Genomic DNA, 25,847 nt, shown 5'->3' with positions numbered 1-25,847 from the left:
TGCCTAGCTAGAAAAACTGCAGCATAAATCTTTGCAGGTCTTAAATGTTTGCAGCAGTTGCTATGCTACTCAAGGTAAACATTGGTGTGTGTGTGTTTGTCCAAGGAAGGTTCATTGTCAATGTTATATTTTTAAGATGGCGCTCGCCAGAGAAATCCTAATAAAAAGACAAGCTCTGTTTTTTTTTGAGATAAGTGTTTATCGTAGAATTACAAGCAGTTCAGATAGTACTATTCCAAATAGGAAGTCAGCTTTTCTTTTTCTGAAAAAAAGAGATGATAATTAATGCAAAAGATATCTAAGGTAGCCATCAAAATACAAAACCACCAATATGCTGATTTTTAAATGAACCTGTAGAAGTCAACAGAGGAACTAACTTGCTGTCTTGAGCTTATAACACCCATCCACGTGGGCCTTACCTCATCCAAACACATGGGCTATCTGTTATGTTTCAATAATGAAAGTAGAAATAAATTTGTTTTTCATTTGTTCTTTCCTACTAGGTTCCCTTTTTATGGTCCATACTCACCAGGATTTGTTTGAACATTGTTGAGTTGCTTATGTGATTCTTGATAGCAAATTCTCAGTTTGGCTTTGTTTTGGCAAAGGGAAAAAGTCTCTGCTGTGAAACAGAATACTTGGCATGTAAACGTTAAGCTTCCCAAGAGCGAGAATTTTGGTCTGTTTTGCTCACAGTGCCCACGTGATGGGCTTTTTAATAAATGTTTGTTAAATGACTTAATGGACATGGTATAACATTAACCTCTGTTTGCTGCTGTAATCAATATTAAGTCGGGAATTCCATGACAGTGTGTTTTAGTCTGCCAGGGCTGCTATTACAAAGTACCACAGGCTGGGTGGCTTAAACTTCAAATTCATTTTCTCACGGTTCTGGAAGCTGGAAGTTGGAGATCAAGGTGTCAGCAAGATTGGTTTCTTACGAGGCCTCTTTCCTTGGCTAGTAGACAGGCACCTTCTCTCAGTGCCTTCAAATGGGCTTTCCTTTGTGCATGTCTGTGTCCAAATGTCCCGTTCTGTGAAGGACTTCTTCCTACAAATTTCTTCTTCTTTCAAACCCAGAACCCAGAATTGCTAGATCAAATGGCAGTTCAATTTTTCATTTTTTGCTCACCTTCCCTACTGTTTTCTGTAGTGGCTAAACAAATTTACATACTCACTAACAGTTCACAAGAATATTTTGGAAATGACACAAAAAGCACAACAACAAAAGCAAAAATCAAACAAGTAGGACTTTAACTAAAAAAAAAGCTTCTGTACATCAAAAGTGAAGTGAAGTCGCTCAGTCGTGTCCAACTCTTTGCGACCCCATGGAATGTAGCCTACCAGGTTCCTCCATCCATAGGATTTTCCAGACAAGAATACTGGAGTGGGTTGCCATTAAGGTACTCACAATCAAAAGGCAACTTGTGAAATGGGATAAAACATGTGCATACCAGACACTGGATAAGGTGTTGATATACAAAATGTGTAGAGAACTCATGAAACTCAATAACCAATGAAACAATACAAAAATCCAACTTTAAGATGGGCAGAGAAGTTTAATAGGAATTTTTCCAAAGAAGACAGACAAATGGCCAACAGTACATGAAAAGATGCTGAGCATCACTCACCATTTGGGAAGTGCATACCAAAGCCACAGTGAACTATTACCTCACACCTGTTAGGACGGTCATCGTCAAGAAGACAAGAGATGGAGGTGTTGGCGAGAGTGGGGGGAATACGGACTCTCCTGTATCCTGCAATGACATAAGATTCTTAATTTAAAGGCAGAAAAGAAACTTAAAGGCACTGGGTGTAGCAGCCCTGCTTTACAGAGGGGAAAACTGAGGCTCTCATGGGTTACAGTGTTTGTGGAAATTCCCTCTCCTGACGTAGTAGCTCCAGGGGTACACCAGAGGCTCCCTAACTCCTCATCAGGCTCTTTGCTCACATCATGTCACCACTCAGACTGACCTTCTTTGAGGACCTGAGAAGACTTCATCTTGTGTAGGATCATGACACATGATCCTGACATTCTAGAAATGGTTGGACAGGACAATTCATTGCACAGAGATTTCAGATCTCTTTTCTCCTCTTTCACGATCTGCCTTTGCAAAGTTCTGTGCCCGAAAAGGTTTAGGCTAGGATTAAGTTCTGCATTGGGAAAGACTGAAGGCAAATGGAGAAGGAGGCAGCAGTGGATGAGATGGTTAGACAGCATCACCGACTCAATGAACGTGAATTTGAGCGAACTCCAGGAGATAGTGGAGGACAGGGGAGCCTGGCATGCTATAGTCAATGAAGTCCCAAAGAGTGGGACACGACTTAGCGACTGAACAACAATAATAGAATTAGGTTTTCCACCACATTACCCTGCAACGCTGCAGTTAATAGCAGAAAAGCCCTTTTCTGGCTTATTGAAGTAGGGATATTGATTTAGCTAGTACATTACGGAAACCAGGAAACTCTGCTTGCCATTTCTGGCCATTGTCATCCACTGGGTAGTCTCAGCATGATCCATAGCCTAGAAGTAGGTGTCTGTTTCCATAGTGGCTAAAGGAACTATTCAAGCCACTCTGCTCAATCATGTCTTTTTTTAATTTTGTTTTTAATTAGAAGATAATTACTTTATAATATTGTGATGACTTCTGCTATACATCAGCATGATTCAGCCATAGGTATACATACGTCCCCTCTCTCTTAAGCCTCCCTTACACCTACCTCCCCACCCCACTCCTCTAGGTGTTTTTATACAGCAGAGGTATTGTTAGAATTTGCTAGGCACTTAAAATGGGAGAAAGGCTCTGAGCTTGTACTGGAAAGTGGAGTTTTTGGTTCAAGGAGAAATGAAAGACTAAAAACAGTAGAAGATATCTTTCCCTCTAACTTCTTTTTTTCTGCTGCTCCCCCTTTTCTCTGAAAATCCCTTTGGACTACTTAGAAAAGCAGAACCTCAAAAGTGAACAATCTGAATGTTCCTTGAACCAGTGGGTGGGTGACAGTCATGAGAAAGCCCTTAAAAAAGAAAAGCACCACTTCCTCTCTTCTGTCCGGGGGATTGAATGTTTGAATCCAAGGGGAAGTAAGTTAATTCCCCCCCCCGCCTTTTTTTTTTTCTTCTTTAGATGGGGACTTCCCCGTGTGCCTACATGTATATGTGTGTGTGTGGTTATCTTTTTTAAGCATTATCTTATTTTAATTTATATCTTTAAAAGTGTGGACACAGCACAAGTATCTACATGCAGTAACATTTGTCAGGTGGTTTGGTTCCCTTGGTCACTCGAGGGGATTGATATTCAGATACCTCATTGAACTCAGGATGTGCATATTCTGTTTGTTCAACATTACAGAACTATTTTGTTTTTCTTTAACTGTATAGCTACTTTAAACTTTATCTCAGCAGGACTGATTTTAGTTGGGACTTTTCATTGTTCTTGAAGGAATTCACTACATTTCCAACAGACTTGGAAGCAAAATAAATCAACTCCAGAGCATAAATAATTCTATATCCTGCCTAAAATATACATCCATAACCTGACACTTTAATGAATAATATATTGATACATTTTGTGTCGGCTTTCTATACATTTATTCTCTGTATGTAGATTGACGCAATTGATTTGTATCATCATAGTCATGAGTCATAACTCAGTTATTCTTTGAGTAATACACATTTTGGCTGATAGTTTGAAATATTTCAAAAACATGGCATCAACTTTTTCACATTATAAACTACATCAATATTAACCAAATTGGTTAACCTAGTAATGAACACTTTTATTAGATAATTATTTATTTATATATAAATCACAATCAGTTCAGTTCAGTCACTCAGTCGTGTCCGACTCTTTGTGACCCCATAAATCACAATATACTCTGCCAAAGTAATTTTTCATTTCTTAGACAATTAAAAAATTCTGGTAGTAAAGAGAAATATATTAAATTTGGTTTTTACTCTTAAAAGTTGGTTATAATAATGGAAAACATCATAGTGCTAATAGTTTAGCCAGAATTTTGACATTCTTGAAAGTAGATCTTTAAAATAAGAATGAAATCAGTGTTGACCAAAACTGCCACATTCATTTCTACTGATCAGCCTTTATAAACCCACTACCACCACCACCACAGGCAAGAGGAGCTCTGGACCCACGAAGCTACGAGTCCCAACAGAGGCTTGTCTGCCCCCGAGAACGAATGTCCTTCTTTCTGAGTGACAGTGGAGCTTCTGCTTTTCAACCCCGGTGCCCATAGCATAGTCCAGAGAGGGGGTCTTTTCCAGATTAACACAATTGCTGTATTTAGGGCAGCCATGGCTCTGTTACTAGAGGAGTTTTCATGGATGAGTTGGGTTTCAAGGAAGGCGGTTATAAATGGTCAAGATTTATTGTGCAGATCACAAGACAGAGTTGTGCTCATGGGGGCAGGGCAGCAGCATTAGCAAGGGTACAGGTCAAGGTCAGGAATATGACATGTGCAGCAGTCAGTAAGAAGACTAGATTGATTGGGACAAAATGTGCTTGTCTTTGATGAGTGGAGGATTAGATGGGAAAGGTGAGTGGGGGTCAGGTGGTGAAGCTCCTGAGTACAGGGTAAGGAATTTGGATGTTATCCTCCAGATGAGAAATCACTCTAGGCATTTGTCCAGATTCATCCCGTGATCGGCGATAGCTTATTTTAGGTAGATTAACCCAGGGTTATGCAGCATAGGATAAAAGGAATAAGGGAAGATTGAAGACAAGGAGACAGATTTACAGGCTCCTAAATATAGTCCGTGGTTTTCAGCTTCTGCATGAGACCTGAGTAATGAAGATGAAAAGGAAGAGCTGATATGATAGTGTTTTTTTTTTTAATTACAGCAAATGTTAATCATTTTACCTGATCTCCAGAAAGAATCCATACTTATTATAGAAAATGCTTAAAATACACAGTTATAAGGAAGGAAACGAAAATCACCTGTTCTCATTAAAACTGTATATGAATACTCTTGACATTTTAGGCATTTTTAATTTTTTGTTTTCTTTTGCTTCAAAGTATGTGGGTTGAAATCATGGTAAAATAATGCTAAGTTTAAAGAGCTTGGATTACTTATCATTTACTACATTTTAGACATTTATTTCTTAGTAAAAAATCCTAGAGGACTGCATTTTTATTGCAGTATGCTTGATTTACACTGTTATGTCAGTTTCTAGTGTAAAGTGAATTATATATATATGTATATGTATACCACACATAAATGTATATATCAATAGATAGTCTTTTCTGTTATGGTTTATTGCAGGATATTGAGTATAGTTTCCTGTGCTATATAGTAGTAGGTCCTTATTATTTATCTAGTTCAGATATAATAACATGTATCTATTAATCCTAAACTCCTAATTTATCCTTCATCCTCTTTGGTAACTATAAGTTTGTTTTCTTTGTCTATAAGTCTATTTCTGTTTTGTAAATAAGTTCATTTGTATCAATTTTTAGATTTCATGTATGAATTATATCATATGGCGTTTGTCTTTCTCTGTCTGACTTATTTCACTTAGTATGACAACCTCTAGGTCCATCCACATTGCTGGATTTTGTTCTTTTTATGGCTGAGTAATATTCCACTGTATACGTGTACCACATCTTCTTTATCCATTCATCTGTCAATGGACACTTAGATTGCTTCTGCATCTTACTAGAGAACCTCATTTTTAGTGTCTGTCCCACTATTTCAGATTATGAGTGCAACATTATTAGCTATTCCACTATCATAAGTCTAGATTGTTACCAACTTTTTGTTATTATGGATTTTACTGTAATACATCAGTCAATGTAAATGCTTTATTTCATACTATTCGTCTTCCTTCCCCTGTAAGTAAATAAATAAACTTTAAAGGTGAGGTGGAGCATTTGTTCCTGTATTTATTTTGTCTGTTTTGATTTCAGTTCTGGTCTACCACACCTCACCCTTAGCCCACTTTAAAAACTGGGGAAGGGGATATTACTTTTGAACTTTTCCTGAAATTATTGCCTTATTTTGATGCTTGTCATTTAAAATGGTGTATTTTAATCCATGGTTCTATACCTGAGCATTTTAGGTTGTTTTGATTTGCTCCTTTTCAGCACTGATGAATTGATATTCCTGCACACATACTTCATGTGCACAAATAAAAGGCTATAACCTTAAAACTGAATTATAGGGACATGGAATGGATCCATCTTCAACTCTAGTATCCTGTGCACATCAGTTACATGAACTGCAGTGGTACCAATTAATACTCACTTCTGCAGGCAGACCAGAGAGATTTCAATTCACTCACATCCTTGGCAATTCTTTCTTTTAAATGCTCACCAATCTCCTGTAAGTGAAATAGTATCTCTTTTGTGTATATGATGTCTAGTGGCCATTCAAACTTCTTGTCTGGAATTTGCCCATTTTCTATTGAGTTTGTTTTATTTCTCTATCCTGTGGCAGGTATGTGGTTTGCCAAGGTATTCTCCCAGTGTCTGTATTTTAACTCTGCTTACTTAAAAATTTTAGGCAAATTTATCAAAGCTCTCTTTTATGGTTTGGATGTTTCCTATCTTGATTAACAAGTTCTTCTCCAATGTCAAAGGTGTTTCACTTAAATTTTATTCATATTCTTCATGGATCAATCACTTTATATTAAAGTTTTAATTCCTCTGACAATCATTAATAAACCCACCAGGTGATTTCCCAGAATGAGGAAGATGAAAAGTGGAAAACAAAGGAAAAAATGATAAACTCTTTTAAGGCTTCCATTGTTAAGTCCATAACTGGACCACAGAGGCATCATCTGTTTTGTGTAACAGCAGGTACCCACACCCACCATGGTTTGTGTTAACAAAAGTGGATGTCTTCCCCATTGAAAATCTTCCACAGAAACTCCGTCCAAGTTCATCTACATGAAGTCTTTGCAAAGTATCAATTATTACTGGTCACTGAGGTTAAATAAAGTTTCGCTTCCCCGTGTTTTCAGCCATAGTCTCACTACCTAACCCCGTGCCTGAGTCCAGAAGGCACGTGTGGTCATTTCTGCAGCAGAGTCCACCTGACACTGGCTTCCTTTTGCTTTCAGCAGCTCACAGAAACTGTGAGTCCGTCCTCGCTGCCCGCCTCAGCCTTGCCACTGGACCTCCTGAATAACGCCGTCACTGCCTTTAGCACCTTGGAAGACCTCATTCGGTATCTTGAACCAGACAGATGGCAGTTAGACTTAGAAGATCTCTACAGGCCCACTTCTTTGCAACTGCTGGGCAAGAATTTTGTGTTTGGAAGAAAATCCAGAGGTAAGCTCTCTCTTCAGGTTAGAACCTCATCTAATTTTCTTAGCAGCTCATGTTTCGGATTCTTCTGCCATACGGTCTAACGAGTAGAGTTGAAAATTCTTCCTTGATAAAGTTAAATGCTCCATGTTCTTAATATTTGAGCATATTTACATATTAAATGAAAATGCACATAAAAGGAGGCTCTTCTGACTGGGTATGGGAGATTTAAAGAGATGCTTTTGCTGAAAATGCCTGTTATTTCTTTAATTCAAAAATATCATGTTGATGAAGTCCTCTGTTACATTTCACAGGAATTGTTGCTTATTCAAACAATATTTGGTGTATATTAAATTAGAGATTCAGCAAAAATTATCATAGCTGCTGAGCCATGTTTGAGGCTAGAAAAGGGGAAAGCTCTATTAAAATCTTTGTCTAGCATGTCTCCTGAATCAGAATTATATCCATTTCCATTTCCTAAGCCTAGAAACTTTTCTAAATACTATGAAAAATAACCATGACTCCCCAGAAAACAGACCTAGTAGATTCCAAGATAGGAATCACTTTAAGAAAATAATGCTCTAAAGGAACTCACACCATGATGATTCTTTCTTTGTATAAATATGTTGAAATGATCACTTTTGACTATATGAGAGTATCTCCTTCCAAGAGTGAAAGTGTTGATAATTAAACTTAATTCCACATGGTCAAGAAATTGGAAATAATGGTAACAGAATTTGCTCTAAGGTCCGCTAACTTTCCTAGTAACATTAACATTGGAAAGCATCCCTGTCAGACACAAATGAAAATGCAACTGGCTAATTAAAATACCCTCAGAAAATCTGTTTCAGTCTGTCAGATACTTTAAAATCTACCTAGGGTCTTTTACAAATGGAAGAACAGTCTGTAGAATGTCTATAGAAAGCAGAATATTTAGTTAATTTGAGCAACTCACAGGGGCAGATTGCATCAGATGTGTTCTTCAGAAAGAAACCCTATTCCCACCCTTTCCTCCTTAGAGCTGCAGCCCTTCTGATCAGGACCTTCCATCTCAGCAGATCCTGTTGAGACTTGCCCAGCATGATATTCTGCTGGGCCAGCAGCCCTGGTTTCCTCTCAGCAATATTGGAAATCTTGTCCAGAGGCAGCCAAATCTTGTCCAGATCCCGAAAGCTGTTACATATTTATAAGATGTGATCTTGATGAATAACTCACCAACCGCACTTCCCTTCCCTCCTGCTCAGGAACGGGAAGATGGAGATTTGTGAGGCTGGCTGCAACACCCCTGAATACAGCCTTTGTTAGCAAATTTGGAGTAGATTATCGAGTGGATCTGTAAGAAGCAGAGGGAGTCAGCTGGGTTCTGAGCTCAGGTCGAGTTTTTTGACAGCTGTTCTTGGGATGGGAACCTGCAAATCTCCCCGCCAGCTATGCCCATGTGCCTGTATCTCTCCATGTGGTGCTCAGTGAAGATTTGGCCAGAGGCTAGGGTGTATTTAAAAGACCCAGCATTGAACCACATCTTTCAAATATTCATTTAACACTTTCCAAATTGAAGCCCTTTGCAGTTTGCCAAATCTATTAACTTTTTAAGCATACGGTAAGTGTGAGAAAAGCAGTGTATATTTTTGGAACTTTACATAAACTAAAATGCAGGTGTGGGATAACATCTATGTAGACAAAACCAACTCCCCTCCCCAGAGTCTCTCTACAAAGGAACGAGGAGTAAAACGTTTAAAAGCTTCTAATTAGACATCGAAAGAGATTTTCCATAGAATAAACATATCACAGTGTTACCACATTCATCTTAGAAAGACCACCCTCAGATTGCAATACAGTCATAGAATTTCCATGGGCTGAATGTCTTAAAAGAATGAACACTGACAAAGTAAAATGTGATCATGGTTTTTGTTTTTTTTGTTTTTTTCCTTAACCAGTGTTCTCCTTTTTAGTACAACTTGCAATATTTATGAATCTGAACAAGAAAATAGGTATTAGAAAAACAGTGTTCATTGATGACAAGCTTCACATCTTCATTCTTTAGAAAGACAAGCTAATGCATGCATCGTCTTAGTAGTCACAAAAAGAAAAAGCATCTGAAGGCTAAGTTTACTTTACAAATATTTTGTAGAGGGAAACTTCATAATAGTAAAGTTATACAAAAGTGTGTGTTGATGCATGATCTTTCTCTGTTTTTCTCCGCCCCCCCCCCTTTTTTTTTTTTTGCTTAGGTGTTCTACACAATATTTGATGAATTCATGACACCAATTATAGTCACATGACTTATTTTAATGAAGCTTAGATGAGTTTGAAGTCCTAGCAGTAGGAATCATAAATTTCAAATAACATATGCTAAATTTAAAGTCCTTCTTTAGCCCAGAGTAGACTGCATTCATGTCTTTCCGTTTCTTTATTTTCCCTTTCTTCCTCCAATTCAGTGTATTCATTCATATCTTCCTACTACAGAAAAGAAAAACTCATTTTTTTTTTAAGTCAGGCTTAACTAGTACTTAAAAAGGGCTTTTGACTTTTGTGTCAAACATGATAGATGAGTGGAAGCTAAGTTGAAAGTCTGTTTAAATTTTCACATTGTAGCAGGTATCATAACTTGGTTCACTTGGGAAATCCATCTAACCTTTTATTGTGGTTAAGTAAACATTTTAAAGGGAACATATACAGTCTCATTTTCTAGTTGCATGAAATAGTATGTTTAAAACTCTTTGAGGTAGATGAATATCCTTTGAAAGCTAAGAGCTTCATTCACATTCTAAAGAAGTATAAATCTTAAATAAGCATTAAAAACTTTGGCAACTGGCTTTTGTATGTGTCTGTCTGTTTTAGGTTTTCTCGCTTCTTGCCTAGATATTAACTTCTAGAGAAAAGATTCAAAGACACTCCTATACAGCATTGACAGTTAAAGAGCAGTATGTACATAGATTGTTAGTCCAGCAAAATGAAATCAGATAAAACAGGTGACATCACTTAAACTAATTATCTCATTAATTTTATTAGAACTAAGTTGGTCTTTAATGGCACTTAAAAGAATGAATTCATTTCCTCTTAAATATTTAAAAGTTTTACTTACACAGGATCATTTTTCAGATGAAAGGGAAAACTTTAGATACTCAAATAAAACAGTAAATTTTCTGTTGAATTGGAAAAAAAATTTTATTTGAATGAGGCTGAAATGAATCTATTAAATTACCATTTCCTTGGTGTTTCCCTGTTCTTGACAAATTTTAGTCAACTGTATAGTTTACATGTGTTTATAATTTACAACTGCATATACAGAATCTTGTATGTGTTTCTTAAAAATACTTACCTTGACTTATTTTGACATTTTAGAAAAACTTGACCACATACACAAGTAAAACATAGCTAAAGAAAGCAAGCATTTGATTCTTACTTACCTTGTCATTTTAAAAATATTTTCAAATATTAGTCAGTTAATTTTTACAACTGGATTATTATCTGAACTTAACTTTGGCCAGAAAATATTATTTATGATGTTGTCAGTAAAATGAATATATATTTAACATAGCTCTTATATTTTAGATAATGTTCCTGAATCTTAATAAAACAAATGCAAAAAGCAAAATGGCTGTCTGAGGAGGCCTTACAAATAGCTGTGAATAGAAGAGAAGCGAAAAGCAAAGGAGAAAAGGAAAGATATACCCATTTGAATGCAGAGTTCCAAAGAATAGCAAGGAGAGATAGGAAAGCCTTCCTCAGTGATCAATGCAAAGAAATAGAGGAAAACAATAGAATAGGAAAGACTAGAGATCTCTTCAAGAAAATTAGGGATACCAAGGGAACATTTCATGCAAAGATGGGCCCAATAAAGGACAGAAATGGTATGGATCTTAACAGAAGCAGAAGCTATTAAGAAGAGGTGGCAAGAATACACAGAAGAACTATACAAAAAAGATCTTCATGACCAAGATAATCACAATGGTGTGTTCACTCATCTAGAGCCAGACATCCTGGAATGTGAAGTCAAGCGGGCCTGAGGAAGTATCACTACGAATAAAGCTAGTTGAGATGATGGAATTCCAGTTGAGCTATTTCAAATCCTGAAAGATGATGCTGTGAAAGTGCTGCACTCAATATGTCAGCAAATTTGGAAACTCAGCAGTGGCCACAGGACTGGAAAAGGTCAGTTTTCATTCCAATCCCAAAGAAAGGCAATGCCAAGGAATGCTCAAACTACCGCACAATTGCACTCATCTCACATGCTAGTAAAGTAATGCTCAAATCTCCAAGCCAGGCTTCAGCGATACGTGAACCGTGAACTTCCAGATGTTCAAGCTGGTTTTAGAAAAGGCAGAGGAACCAGAGATCAAATTGCCAACATCTGCTGGATCATGGAAAAAGCAAGAGAGTTCCAGAAACACATCTATTTCTGCTTTATTGACTATGCCAAAGCCTTTGACTGTGTGGATCACAACAAACTGTGGAAAATTCTGAAAGAGATGGGAATACCAGACCACCTGACCTGCCTCTTGAGAAATCTGTATGAAGGTCAGAAAGCAACAGTTAGAACTGGACATGGAACAACAGACTGGTTCCAAATAGGAAAAGGAGTTCGTCAAGGTTGTATATTGTCACCCTGCTTATTTAACTTCTATGCAGAGTACATCATGAGAAACGCCGGGCTGGAGGAAGCACAAGCTGGAATCAAGATTGCTGGTAGAAATATCAATAACCTCAGATGTGCAGATGATACCACCCTTATGGCAGAAAGTGAAGAGGAACTAAAAAGCCTCTTGATGAAAGTGAAACGGGAGAGTGAAAAAGTTGGCTTAAAGCTCAACTTTCAGAAAACGAAGATCATGGCATCCAGTCCTGTCGCTTCATGGCAAATAGATGGGTAAACAGTGAAAACAGTGGCTGACTTTATTTTGGGGGGCTCCAAAATCACTGCAGATGGTGACTGCAGCCATGAAGTTAAAAGACGCTTACTCCTTGGAAGGAAAGTCATGACCAACCTAGACAGCATATTCAAAAGCAGAGACATTACTTTTCAACAAAGATCCATCTAGTCAAGTTTATGGTTTTTCCAGTAGTCATGTATGGATATGAGAGTTGGACTATAAAGAAAACTGAGCATGGAAGAATTGATACTTTTGAACTGTGGTGTTGTAAAAGACTCTTGAGAGTCCCTTGGACTGCAAAGAGATCAAACCAGTCCATCCTAAAGGAAATCAGTCCTGGGTATTCTTTGGAAGGACTGAAGTTGAAGGTGAAGCTCCAATAATTTGGCCACCTGATGCGAAGAGCTGACTCATTTGAAATGACCCTGATGTTGGGAAAGATTGAAGGCAGGAGGAAAAGGGGACAACAAAAGATGAAGTGGTTAGATGGTGTCACCAACTCAGTGGACATGAGTTTGGGTAAACTCCAGGAGCTGGTGATGGACAGGGAGGCCTGGCATGCTGTGTGGTTCATGGGGTCGCAAAGAGTCGGACACGACTAAGTGACTGAACTGAACTGAACTGACGGAAAAAACTCTGATGGATTATATATTTTTCAAAACTTCAGTTTTATTGGAATTACTTTTATTTGAATATTTCTAGGTGAAAAAGCAAATCCTTAAACCAGAAATTAAGATCATTTTAGAAATGCTTATCCTAGTAATTATCAACTACTTCATATTTTATATATAAGTTCATACTAAATGTGACATGTTATTCTGATACAATTTAACTGAGGCAATGTCATCTTGTAGTTAAAAGCAATGGTTCTTTGAGAATTTACCGCAACAATTAATAAAAGGATATTTTTTCCTCTTCAGAAGTAGGTATTCTAAAGAATAAAGCACAACATAGTTAACCAAGTTACTAAAAGAATAGAGACAATGGTTATAAATTAGACATTACTTCCATCCATTAAAAGGAGACTACAAATCTGAAGGTGTCTAGTTAAACTAAATTTCCAAGTCCATAAGCTAATCAACATGCCAGAAGCAATGCTTTCCAACAACTCCTGCTCTTTTAAAATGTATCTTCTTTTTCATTCCTGGTCCACTCAGTTGTCTTCAAAAACTCATTTTCTTCATTCCTTTTCACATTCTATGATTCGTGCAAAGTTCTGCCAGCAAGTTTCTAAACTTCATTCTTCATTCATTGCATGAGCTTGTCATCCTTTTAAAACATGGATTTATTTTTTTGTCAAAGCATTCATTTTACATTCTTTTCTTCCCTCCAATGTGTCCCATATTTGCTTTTCTTCCAAAGGTTAGAAGATGTAGCCCCATTTTTCCTGTAAAGTTTCCTATGTTTAGCTCTTAACTGTTTCTGTTGGCTCCATCAATTCTGCACAATGCTACCTCTCAACCATCCCTGGGTCACAAGTAAGCTCTGTTTGCCATAAAATAGTCCAGCCCACAAGCTGCATCACCCTAAGACCTGGTTAAAAATTAGGGTTATTGTTAAGGTGATGGTTCATGAAATAGATTTCTGTGTGAGAGAAAAAGAGCTAAGTGAAGTGCGTCAGGCTCAGAGCTCACCTCCTCTTGGCTCCCTGTGTGCCCCGCAGTGGTGGACCTGAACCTGCTCAAGGAGGAGGTGCGGCTCTACAGCTGCACGCCCCGCAACTTCTCCGTGTCCGTCCGCGAGGAGCTGAAGAGGACCGACACCATCTTCTGGCCTGGCTGCCTCCTGGTGAAGCGCTGTGGCGGGAACTGCGCGTGCTGCCTGCACACCTGCAGCGAGTGTCAGTGTGTCCCCAGCAAGGTCACCAAGAAGTATCACGAGGTACGGACGTCCTTGCCTTTCCTGGTCTTTCAAGTTGGGGGTTGTGTCCCAGAATATCATAAAGCAGTGCATCAGAGAAGGCTTGTTTTAAAGGAGAGGTCATCTTCAGGGAAACCAAACAAAACCAAACCAAGGTTTACAGAAGACTTCCTGTTTTTATTTATTACTTTAAAAAATTAGAACCTTGAACTCAGAAAGCCAGACATGAAGGATTTGGACAGCTTGTCCTCCAAATGGATAATCACGGGTGATCAGGGGACTTTTTTCTCATAGAAAAAGCACAATATGTTCTTCTGGATGGGGAAAAATGGATGAAATTTTCACCTTTTCAAAATATCAAGGGAAAATATTTTAAAGACAACTTGGAGGTAAATTATGGTCTGTTTTGGAGGAAATAGATCTTTGATGTTTATTTTTCCATTTGGGACAGTGCTAACACATAAATCCCAAGAGTATATTCATATTATACTGCCTATTATTCATCTTTTATATTGTGTCTTCCTATTATTCATCTTTTATATTGTGTCTTCCTATTATTCATGTGGCCCCAAATAGTATGTTAAACCTGCATGGATTCTTTGTCTTTCTATATCTTTATCCTATGTAATTAAGGAAAATACAATAGGAAATATTGGTAATTTTTGGTTTTCAGAGCCTTGGTAATGTTAGAGCTTAAACATTTAAAATTCTTATTAATTATCCCCAGTTATACCCCCCGCCACCCTCTCTAGCAGCACATAGCTTTCACACATCAGGAAGCAATCCCTTTTTGATGGCTCAACTTTAGTCTTTACAAAACATGTTTTAAAAACTTTAATTTTTACAAAACCAAACCAAGGTCTGCCTCCTAACTTCATTTCAGTATGGCTTCATTTGTTTTTATTTTTTCTGCTAAATAAGAGAATGGCACAAAATAAATATCTACTTAATAAATGAAATGATTTTTCTTATATATGAAGACACCAGCAGAACCCACATTTGCTGGGTAATCTGAATATGTCATATCATAAACTGCACTCATGTGACAGGGCTGCCCAGCTCTTCCCTGGTATTGTGTTGGCAGTTGACTAAATAGGAAAAAAGCACTGAATTCTAGAATAGAAGGTCCCTGTTTCTACCCCAGGGGTATTATTAACTTGCTGTAACTATCATCAGTACACTTAGCCTACAAAAATGCAAACTAGGATCGATTTTTCCTAATGGTTTTATTCTCTGACAATTATTAGATGACAGTTTTTAGAAGATAACATCCCAAACTGGCAGTCTGGAAAATAAGTAGGACTGCTTGCTCTCATATTCCACATGCATCTAGAGACCCTTGTGCCAGAAACACCCTCCATTTCTGTTTCAGGAGGAACCCCAGTCCCACTCTGCCCAGGGGATGGCTTTGTTGCTACTCTGAGAACTGGGAATTTAGTTGAGAAAAAACCCTTCACATGGCAGTTCTATTACTGAACCAAACTTGAGTTGCTTGCCCTCCCGAGCAGTAAAGTCAGTCTTTTGACCCAGCTTGTAGTACAGGAAATACAATGTTTATTATAGGTGCCAAACAAGGAGTCCAGGTAGTTATCGTTTAAAAGGATTGAACACCCGAAGGCCTTCAGGAAAAGGTTTTTAAAGACGGGGTAAGGGAAATGGTTTCAGCTCATGAACTTTCTTCAGATTGGTTGGTGGTAAGGTCATCAGAAGTCAGCATCATTAACCTTCTGGTTCCAACTGGTCTAGAGTCTATATGCTTGTGCTTATGGGGAGCATATTGTTAAGTTCTTTTACCTGGTGTCTGGAAAACAGCTCAAAGGATATGGCTCAGGATACTATCTATAGCCCTTGAGGAAGAACTCTAAAGGTCCTTGACTTTGATTAATGACTGAACTATTATTATTTTGTTTTACTTGACTGTTTACTTTCTGCATTTTCTCACTTCTCCTATTAAATTTATTCTTTGAATAGTTTTTCTACAGACAAAAGACAAAATGAGGACATGGAGTGGGGGAGTGGCCCACAGGGTCTCGTTCTAAAACATGTTAAAGTCAAAATGCCTCAATGGTAGGCTGATATTAGAATTGATTGGTATAATGTAAAAGGATGTGATTAAAGTAGGAGATAAACTGGAGTGACTCTTTCCCCACCTAAAATTATTCAATTTTGAACTTTCTAAAGCAGGTACTTACTAAGGAAAGTGTATTTGGGGACATGATTTAGCCAACAAGTCTTGGGTTTATGACCCAACTTGTGAAGAGCTATAAAAGCCAGAGGAGTCTTGTGAGCTTTTCTAAACAAGCTTATCAGATGCTGAGTCCATGTCAGGCTTTGGGGCTGCTGAATCAGTCCTCAGATCAAGAGGATCCTCCTCCATCCTATACTTGTAAATTTATTTTCAAATACCATTAGTTTCAGAGTTATCTAGAAAGTTGCCACAGAGTGTGCAATATCTGTTTTAAAGTCTCAGGTAAAATTCTTCTGTGGGGAAAGGCCATGGGCAGAGCTTCTGCACTAGTACTCTTCAGAAGGGCATTGATTCATTCTCTCCAGCCTGCAAGTGGGGTTGATTGTGTGCACTACCTGTATGTCCACACTTACACAACTGTGCGTGTTTATCTAGTTGTAAGATCATGGAGTACATTTCCCACAAATATCTCTAATGTGTATGTGCACAGATATAATTATATGATTACCAATTCCACATTTCTCACAGATATAGCCAACCTAATCCTGTCTTAATTTTTTCAATGTTTTGTTGGAATTATAAAATTTTCTTTGATACTATTTTTTTTTTAGCAATCAAATTAGCCTACAAAAAAAGATTATTTGTTTGGTGTAATTCATAGTTCTTGAGCCCTAATTTTTTCTCAGCCTTATACTTTGTGTGTTCTGAGGCTAGTCAATTTAGTATTACTTCTAAATAAATGAACTTTTTCAAAACATAATATAACATTTCTAAAATCATTGTTATTTAATACCATTAATCAAGATCTAGACTTATTTATTTTTTTAATTTAATTTTAATTAGAGGCGAATTACTTTACAATATTGTATTGATTTTGCCATACATCAACAGACTTATTTAAAGTGAAGGCTTTCATTCTTTTTGATGATCCTTGGTCCAGTTTTCAGTTTAAAGATTATTCTACTTCGTGGAGAAAGCAGAAGCAAAGACAGAGCTTAGAAGTTTTATTTTTTCTCTCTTTCATCCGGCTCTTTTATGCAGCTTGCCTACATATTAAGCTGAAGTGTATCTATTTGTGTCACTACAAATATAACTGAATAAGTCCCTCTTTTGACTTCCTTTAACATTTTCATTGGGTTTTCACAAACTTAAAAATATCATAAACTGTGTTTGCCAGCCATCTGTATGTCTTCTTTGGAGAAATGTCTGTTTAGTTCTTTGTGGGGAGGGAGGTGGGAGGGGGGTTCAGGATGGGGAACACGTGTACACCGATGGCAGATTCATGTTGATGTATGGCAAGACCAATACAATATTGTAAAGTAATTAGCCTCCAATTAAAACAAATAAATTTATATTAAAAAATCATAAAATATAACAATGTTATATTTTGATAAAATATTATCAAATTAGATTTTTATTGCTTTTGTATCTAAAATCAGATATTCTTTATTTGAAGCCATTTTAGCCAAAAACAAAAAATGTTTTCTTAATTTCCCTGTCTCCAAAAAACAAATTTTCAGAAAAGCAAGACAGGGGTTTCATGTATGTGTAAACCTAGATGTTCGGAGAAGGCAATGGCACCTCACTCCAGTACTCTTGCCTGGAAAATCCTATGGATGGAGGAGCCTGGTAGGATGCAGTCCATGGGGTCGCTAAGAGTTGGACACAACTGAGTGACTTCACTTTCACTTTTCACTTTCATGCATTGGAGAAGGAAATGGCAACCCACTCCAGTGTTCTTGCCTGGAGAATCCCAGGGATGGGGGAGCCTGGTGGGCTGCCGTCTAGGTGGTCGGACACGACTGAAGTGACTTAGCAGCAGCAGCAAACCTAGATGTTACAACTTTCTTGAATCGCTTTTTAGTTTCCTGTCAATCCCAGCACAACTGTAGTTCATCCTCCTGCATGTGTGCAACTTTAAAGATATTTCTGTTAGAGAACTGTTATTACTTTGTGTTTGTTTCTCCCAAATTGAGAATTAAGAATAAAGATCCCATTACAATGCAAGGCTCAAGTGCAGGGAATCCAAGGCTGTGTGACTTGGAGCTAATTGCTTAATCCCTGGCCCCTCAATTTCCTCATCTGTGATGTGAGCTGTAAGCCTTCACGCTTCATTATGAGGACTCAAGGAGCTGATGCTTACAAATACCTAGAATGAGGTCTGGCACATTTCAAGCCCTCCATATATACTGGTGATTGTCTCACTCAGCTTTTTCTGGTGACTCAGAGTGTAGAGAATCCGCCTGCAGTGCAGGCGAGCCAAGTTTAATCCCTGGGTCAGGAAGATCTCCTGGAGAAGGGAATGGCTACTTACTCCAGTATTCTTGCCTGGAAAACCCATGGACAGTGGAGCTTGGTGGGCTACAGTCTGTGGGTTTGCAAAGAGTTGGACGCGACTGAGTGACTAACACTTTCATTCAGCTTTATTTCTCTACCCTCCACCTTGTCCAGCCTTATTCTTTGATTATGGCAAATAATCAATAAAGATTTAATGAATTTTGCCCATAGATACGATATTTTCTTTCTGGCAAAAACATTCGTAAGATATTCTGACAAACATATCGCTCCTTTCCCCTGTTCTTAGTCACCCTAATCGGCGTTCATCTTGTTTATATCTTTATACTTCTAGTTTCATTTTTCATAATACATAGTCTTTTCTTGTGTAGATCTGTGTTTTTTTTGGGGGGGGGGGAATAATCATATCACTCAATTGCCTTACTCTAGTAACGTGTCCCATCACCCAAGGCTCTGTGCCACCCAGAATTTGGGACAGTAGTACACGTACAATGTTCCTTGATGGGTCTTTCTGGCCTGATCTGTTCTCTCCAGAGTCTCTAGTTTTAGCATTCCCTTGCATTATTTCTTCACACAGTCAAAATTGTAGTTTGAGTCTCTTCCTCAACACCTTTGTGAGATATGCTTCTACTTCTTTTCTTTCCTGTATCATAAGCCCTGTGCTAAAGACCAGTAACCCTTTTTAACATTATCTGAGACCAGCTAGTCATTTTCCAGGTCTCTCTGTGTCTTCCAAAGTCCAAGCTTTCAAAGGGAATTAAGAGGGAAAACACTAATTAAACCTGCACCACATTCAAGACCTGAACACCCTTGGAACATTATGAGATTCTTTTGCTTTCGTAAATATCCACAGGCATGGGTGGATGAAGATGGGGTGGAGAGGGGACAATTATGTGGTGACTGCATCTTGTGTAAGCTCTGCAGAGGGAGGAAGGGTTGTTGGGTTGTAGCCTGGTGTAACATAGACTGGCAGAACTGTATATGGGGGTCTTACTAACCCTTACCAGTCATGGTCATTCTTCCCCCTGCCAACTGGGAGAATATATATAAGTGGACACAGGAATTAAAGACACTGCCAATGTTGCAATGTATCAATCCACCTGACCTGATCCAGAAGCCATTTGTTGAGAGTGAGGATAAGGCATAGTGCCAGCATCTTACAAGTAGTTGGTTTTGATGCCACCTTATATTGATCAAAAGCAGGAGATCAATACCAACACATATACTGTATTAATCTCACTGGATTAAGTTTCACATGAAAATAATAGTCTGAATAATTTTCACTCTAGAATTGTAAATGTCATAGAAAATCTACTTTAAAAGTTTACTCTTTTTCATGGCTATCATAAGCCTTTGCAGTTTATCTCTCTGGGAAGAAAGTTACTAAATAAGTAGAGTATATGACTAGTAATATTCTGGGTCTTGGTGAAATTATTATCTATCATTGTAATCATTCCCATTTGGCAAAAGTACAGATGGTGACTGTGTCACTCATTCTCTCTAAGCTTCTGTTCACTCATGTGTAAACTAGGGCTAATAATTATAAATTACTTCATAGAATTCTAGTGAGTTAAAGTATGTGAAAACTATTAGATCACCTGATACCCAGTAAGCATTCAAAAATTGTCAGCTAATTAACCTTTGATATGACCAGATACTCCAAAGGGAGGATGATTCTTTGTTTTTCATTTTTAAATATTTAAGTAAAACAGTCATAAAACCAGTTGTGTTGTTGTTTAGTTACTACGTCATGTCCAACTCTTTGCAACCCCATGAACTATAACCTGCCAAGCTCCTCTGTCCATGGGATTATCCAGGCAAGAATACTGGAGAGGGTTGCCATTTCCTTCTCCAGGGGGTCTTCCCAGACCCGAGTCGCCTGCATTAACAGGTAGGTTCTTTACCACTGAGCAACCTGGGAAGCCTCTGTAAAACCCGATTTGTGCCATTTTGGATTAATGAATATTTCCAGAATGGTATCTTTCAGAAGTTGCTCTGCAGAGTTATCTGTGTCAGAGTCAGAGAGCAAACTGTACAACTTCACATTATTTTGTGCTCTTTTCATAAGCCAAAGCCACATAATTTCTAAAACTTTGTATGATTTCTGTTATAAGACCTAAAATGTAATATACGTTGAGTAGTTAGTTCTTATCAAATATGTCAGAGAATCACATACAGAATACATAGCTGTATCCTTTCATCACAGTCTGAAAAGGGTGTGTTTAGTATCAGTGTCTGTTTTGCTGTATTTCTGGTTAAAAATCTCAACCATCCAAATTGCAAATAACTTCATTTAATAGAGGCATTCTTGTTATTCTTGCCAACTGTACACGACACAGTAGGACCCAGCTGCAGAAAGTTAACTGTGATGGAGCTGTTGTCGACGAAGTACATCTAATCCATCTCATCAAGTTTACAGAGGACTTGACGTGTAGCCAAGCACGTTAATGAGCAGCATAATTGAGCAGACTCAGCTGCAGACAGGTCGGGTTTCTTTTCACAGCATCGCAGTACTTGCCTGCCATGCTCCAAGGATAAATATTTGCTAGGCATGTGAATAAATGAATGAAAGAAAACAACAAACAGAAAAACAAATTGTTCAGTAGTGGTTTCCAAAACACCTAAAGAAGGTGAAATTCCCTCTGATTACAGTTAAATTCGTAAGGGAAAGAGGGCATAATGAATCTTTCAATTTAAGGACTATTTTTTTTTAATTTATTTTACTGAAGTATAGTTGATTTCCAATGTTGTGTTAATTTCTGCTGTATGGCAAAGTGACTCAGTTATACATATATATTATTTTTCATATTCTTTTCCATTATGGTTTATAACAAGATATTGATTATAGTTCCCTATGCGGTATAGTAGGACATTGTTGTTTATCCACGCTATATACTCTAGTTTGCATCTGCTAATCCCAAAGTCTCAATCTATTCCCTCACCTGTCCCTCTCTCCCTTGGCAACCACAAGTCTATTTATTCTGAGCAGCCTCCTTCCTAATTGTTGGTATTAAAAGGTCTTTCCTTTCATGAAAAGATGATAATCATTTGTGATTTCTTTGAAGGGTGGGGGAATATGTTCATAATGCCTTCAGGAGTAGAAATTAAAATGTGTTAAGTCATTGTTGGGCCCCGAGATTCTGTTCTGAAATCATTCCTGTCCATGAAATCACAAGTTGCAGACATGGCCTGATTTTAAAGGTGGTTTCCATTGTTCCTTTTCAGGTCCTTCAGTTGAGACCCAAGACAGGCGTCCGGGGGCTGCATAAGTCACTCACAGACGTGGCCCTCGAGCACCATGAGGAGTGTGACTGCGTGTGCAGGGGGAACCCTGGGGGATAATGCCTCGCGGTGGCTCAGGGCTGCCTCTGCGACGGAACTTGTGCCTTATCTCCATCCACAGTCCCGGCTGTTGGCTCCAGGGCCCTTTCATCTTCAGGATTTACAGCGTGTTCTGAGAGAGGAGACACCGGGCAGAATTAGGGGTTGTGCAACGGCTGTTTGGAGATGAGGCCCCACGACAAGAGGAACGTCCTCGCCGGGAAAAGGAATGAACCTTGTAGATTTCTAGTTAGTTGCAAAGTCCCTATGAGCGCCCTCGGCTGCATTGTGTCTCTTGTCTGGATGTGGCCTAGGTTCATGTCAGCACAGGAAACACTGCCTGTGAGCCCCTGGTTCTGTCGCCTTGCTTAACTCTAAGCCCTGTGCTCTGGGGCTAAAATCACAGAAATCTCGGATTGTTTCTTCTAGTCACATGTATAAGAGTGTTCTAAGTTCTACCAACATGGGTTTTAAAAAGGAACTGTGTTGCCATGAATTAAACTTGTCATGCTGATAGGAGAGACTGGATATTCTATATTTCTTTATCAGATTTCTACCATTTAGAAGAAGAGACCTCCATGCATGGTTTGGAACAGACAAACCTGAGAAGAAGAGTGGCCTTATCTTCACTTTATAAGTTGGTTTATTTGTTTTATTGTGTACATTTTTTATAGTCTCCTTTTGACATTATAACTGTTTGCTTTTCTAATCTTGTTAAATATATCTATTTTTACCAAAGGTATTTAATATTCTTTTTTATGACATCCTAGATCAACTATTTTTAGCTTGGTAAAATTTTCTAAACAGAATTGTTATAGCCAGAGGGACAAAGATGATATAAAATATTGTTGCTCTGACAAAAATACATGTATTTCCTTCTTGTATGGTGCTAGAGCTTAGATCAATCTGCTTTTTCAAATATTAATTGGGAAATGGATAGAATTTGGTAAGTTGCAAAGACTCTTGGAAAATAAATAATCATGTCTTCAACTCCTCTTACTGGGATGCAAGTAAAAAAGCAGAATACCCCCAGAGGCATCCAGGTCCAGGCGTTACTAACCTCTAACCCTTTTTTAGGGAAATGTGAGCCCAGCTCAGAAGATCATAAAGCACCTTGAGAATAAGAGACTTGACAACCTCCTGACAAAGCATGCTCAGCTGTCCTATAGGAACACATCCTATTTATTGTGATGTTCTGGTTAGATTATCTTTAAACTCTGTTCCATACACTTGTATAAATACATGAATATTTTTATGTACAGAAGTATATCCTTTAATCAATTCACTTATTGTACTCTTTGGCAATTTGAAAAGAAAATCAGTCAAATCCTTCGCTTGTACAATGCTGAATCTTGTGCCTAGGTTATGTGGTGACTATTGGAATTAAAAATGTATTGAATCACCAAATAAAAGAATGCAGCTATTTTGGGGAGAAACTGAGTGTGTGTTTGCAAGATTTGTGTCACCATTACTTTTATTTTGCAAAAGGAGAAATCAGTTCAAAAGACAGGCAAAAAAGTGAGCATTTCTGGTGAGGCTTTCCTGCCTCTGGACGCCTGTGCTTTTGAGCAGTAGTTTTCTTTTTTTCAGTTATCTTGATACTGATTAGTGGTAAATTAAGTTGCAAGTGACTTGGAGTTGTGTGTGATTAATGAAATGCTTGATGACAGATTAGATGGCGGTATGAAATGGGGGAGTATAACTTCCTACTCCTGTCTTTGCATTTTCAGTGGCTGATACTAGAAGGGGTGAGCCCAGACCCCTCTAGCACATGGATCCACATACCTAACATGGCACACATCAAGATGTGGGCCTGTGTTTTAGAAGTAGATCTCAAGGCAGGCTGGTGTCTTCAGCAGTTGAGCCCTGCCTTTGAACTTGCCTGGGGGCCATTTAGGTCCCAGGCTCTTCCAGGCAATAGCCTTTCAAGCACTTTCCCACCTGACAGTCCTACCCTGCGCCCACCCACGTGAAAGACAAAGTGAAAATACCTACTCAGTATTATTGACTTATTATCATAATTTTGTCCCAGCTGCCTGGAGGCTGACTAGATACAGCTTGGCTGCCGTCCTGGAAAGTCTACCACGTCTCTATCTGGCCATTTGACCACTGTAGACTTAACAACACACTGTGAAATGTGATAGCTGTGACCTGTGGAACTGCATTTAATCCAACATTTCCAGCTTTTTCTTTAAATTGAAGTATAATTGATTTGCAATGTTATGTTATTTTCAGGTATACAGCAAAGTGCCTCAGTTATACATATGTATACATTCTTCTTCATATTCTTTTTCATTTATAGTTTATCACAGGGTATTGAATATAATTTCCTGTGCTGTACAGTTGGACCTTGTTGTTTATCCATCCTGTATATAATAGTTTGCTACCCCTAATCCAGCCCTCCCCCTTGCCCCTCCCCTACTCCTCTTCCCCCTTGGCAACCACAAGTCTGTTCTCTGTGTCTGAGAGTCTGTTTCTGTTTTGTATGCTAGCACTGTCTGTGGAGCACTGTTCCTGTGCTCATCTATTGCAGTAATGTCCCCCCGTGTGTATTAAAATGTTAATTATATTTTGTAATCTGCTTCAGAAAGCATTTGCCTAGCCACTTACACTAAATGCAATGTCTTTGTAACTTCTAAGCCATTATAGTAATTTTATTTAGTATAAATCTATACAAAATTTAGAAGGAAGTGGCAACCCTCTCCAGTATTCTTGCCTGGAGAATCCCAGGGACACAGGAGCCTGGTGGACTGTAGTCTATGGGGTCACACAGAGTCAGACACGACTGAAGCGACTTAGCAGCAGCAGCATACACAATTTAAGAAAAAGACTTAGTAGTTTCATAGGAAGGATAGCTATTAAGATTAATAACTTTATTGTTTTAGAAATACATATGTACTCCCAGCTACCATTTTAAAGAAACAGGAAAGCTGATCTTAATATTCATGGAAATGCAAAGGACCCAAAATAGCTAAGAAATCTTGAAAAAGAGCTACAAACTTGGAGTACTCACAGTTCCCAATTTCAAAACTTACTGTGAAACAATAAAAATAGTGTGGTAAGGCTAATACTTTAGACATGCAGATAACTGAGAGTCCAGAAATAAACTCTAACATTTATGGTCAATTGATCTTGACAATGCTACCAAGACAGCTCGATGGGGACAAGGTATTCTTTTCAACAAATAGTGCCAGGACCCCTGGATATCCATATGCAAAAAAATAAATGTGAACCCTTAACTCCTACCATGTATAGATATTAAGTCAAAAATGAATCAAAGACCTAAATGTAAGAGGTAAAAGTATGAAACACTTAGAAACACATACAGGAGAAATTTCTGATGACCTTAGATTAGGTGATTGGTCATGTCTCAGATACACACCAAAAACACTTGTGACAAAAGAAAAATGACATTATTAAATTAAAACCTTCTGTACTTCAAAGGACACTGTTAAGAAAATGAGAAGACAAACCATATAACATGAAAAAATATTTTCCATTCAGGTATCTGATTGTGTGCATGTTCAGTTGCTCAGTTGTGTCTGACTCTTTGTGACACCATGCACTGTAGCCTGCCAAGCTCCTCTGTCCATGGACTTCTCCAGGCCAGAATACTGGAGTGGGTTACCTTTCCCTTTTCCAGGGTGTTTTGCAAACTCAGGGATCGAATCCAGGTCTCTCACGTTGCAGGCAGATGCTTTACCCTCTGAGCTACCAGGGAGGCCTATAATATCTGATTAAGATCTTATATTGATATTTAAAATATATAAAGAACTCTCATGACTCAACAATAAAAAGATAGTAGAAAAATGAACAGAGTGCTTGAACACCCATTTCTCAAAAAAAGAAGATACACAAGGGGCAAATACACACATGAAAAGATAGCCGACATTATTAGTTATTATGGAAATACAAACTAATATCATGAGCCAACTACTTTACACCCAGTGAAACAGCCAGAATCAAAGAGACAGATAGTAGTAGGTGTTGATGAGGATGTGGAGAGACTGGAACCCTATACATGGCTGGTCAGATTGTAAACTACT

At 38.2% G+C, this 25,847-nt stretch overlaps 1 protein-coding gene across 2 annotated transcripts in view; it reads left to right on the top strand.

Moving 5' to 3' along the window:
- PDGFC (platelet derived growth factor C) overlaps positions 1–23,237 on the top strand; it is a 252,700-nt gene extending 229,463 nt beyond the window's left edge. The window contains exons 4-6 of one of the 2 annotated variants that reach the window (XM_027567214.1): positions 7,080–7,287; positions 13,801–14,018; positions 21,706–23,237. In XM_027567214.1, the coding sequence (XP_027423015.1) occupies positions 7,080–7,287; positions 13,801–14,018; positions 21,706–21,822 (543 nt within the window). In that variant the 3' untranslated portion in view covers positions 21,823–23,237. Of the gene's footprint in view, positions 1–7,076; positions 7,288–13,800; positions 14,019–21,705 lie in introns of both variants that reach the window. The other variant, XM_027567213.1, reaches the window with a different exon arrangement.
- The last annotated feature ends 2,610 nt before the right edge of the window (positions 23,238–25,847 follow it).

This window comes from Bos indicus x Bos taurus, chromosome 17, assembly GCF_003369695.1.
Source record: "Bos indicus x Bos taurus breed Angus x Brahman F1 hybrid chromosome 17, Bos_hybrid_MaternalHap_v2.0, whole genome shotgun sequence".
Taxonomy (NCBI): Eukaryota; Metazoa; Chordata; class Mammalia; order Artiodactyla; family Bovidae; genus Bos; species Bos indicus x Bos taurus.
Note: the sequence above shows the minus strand (reverse complement) of the source record. Positions and strands in the feature narration are given on the sequence as shown.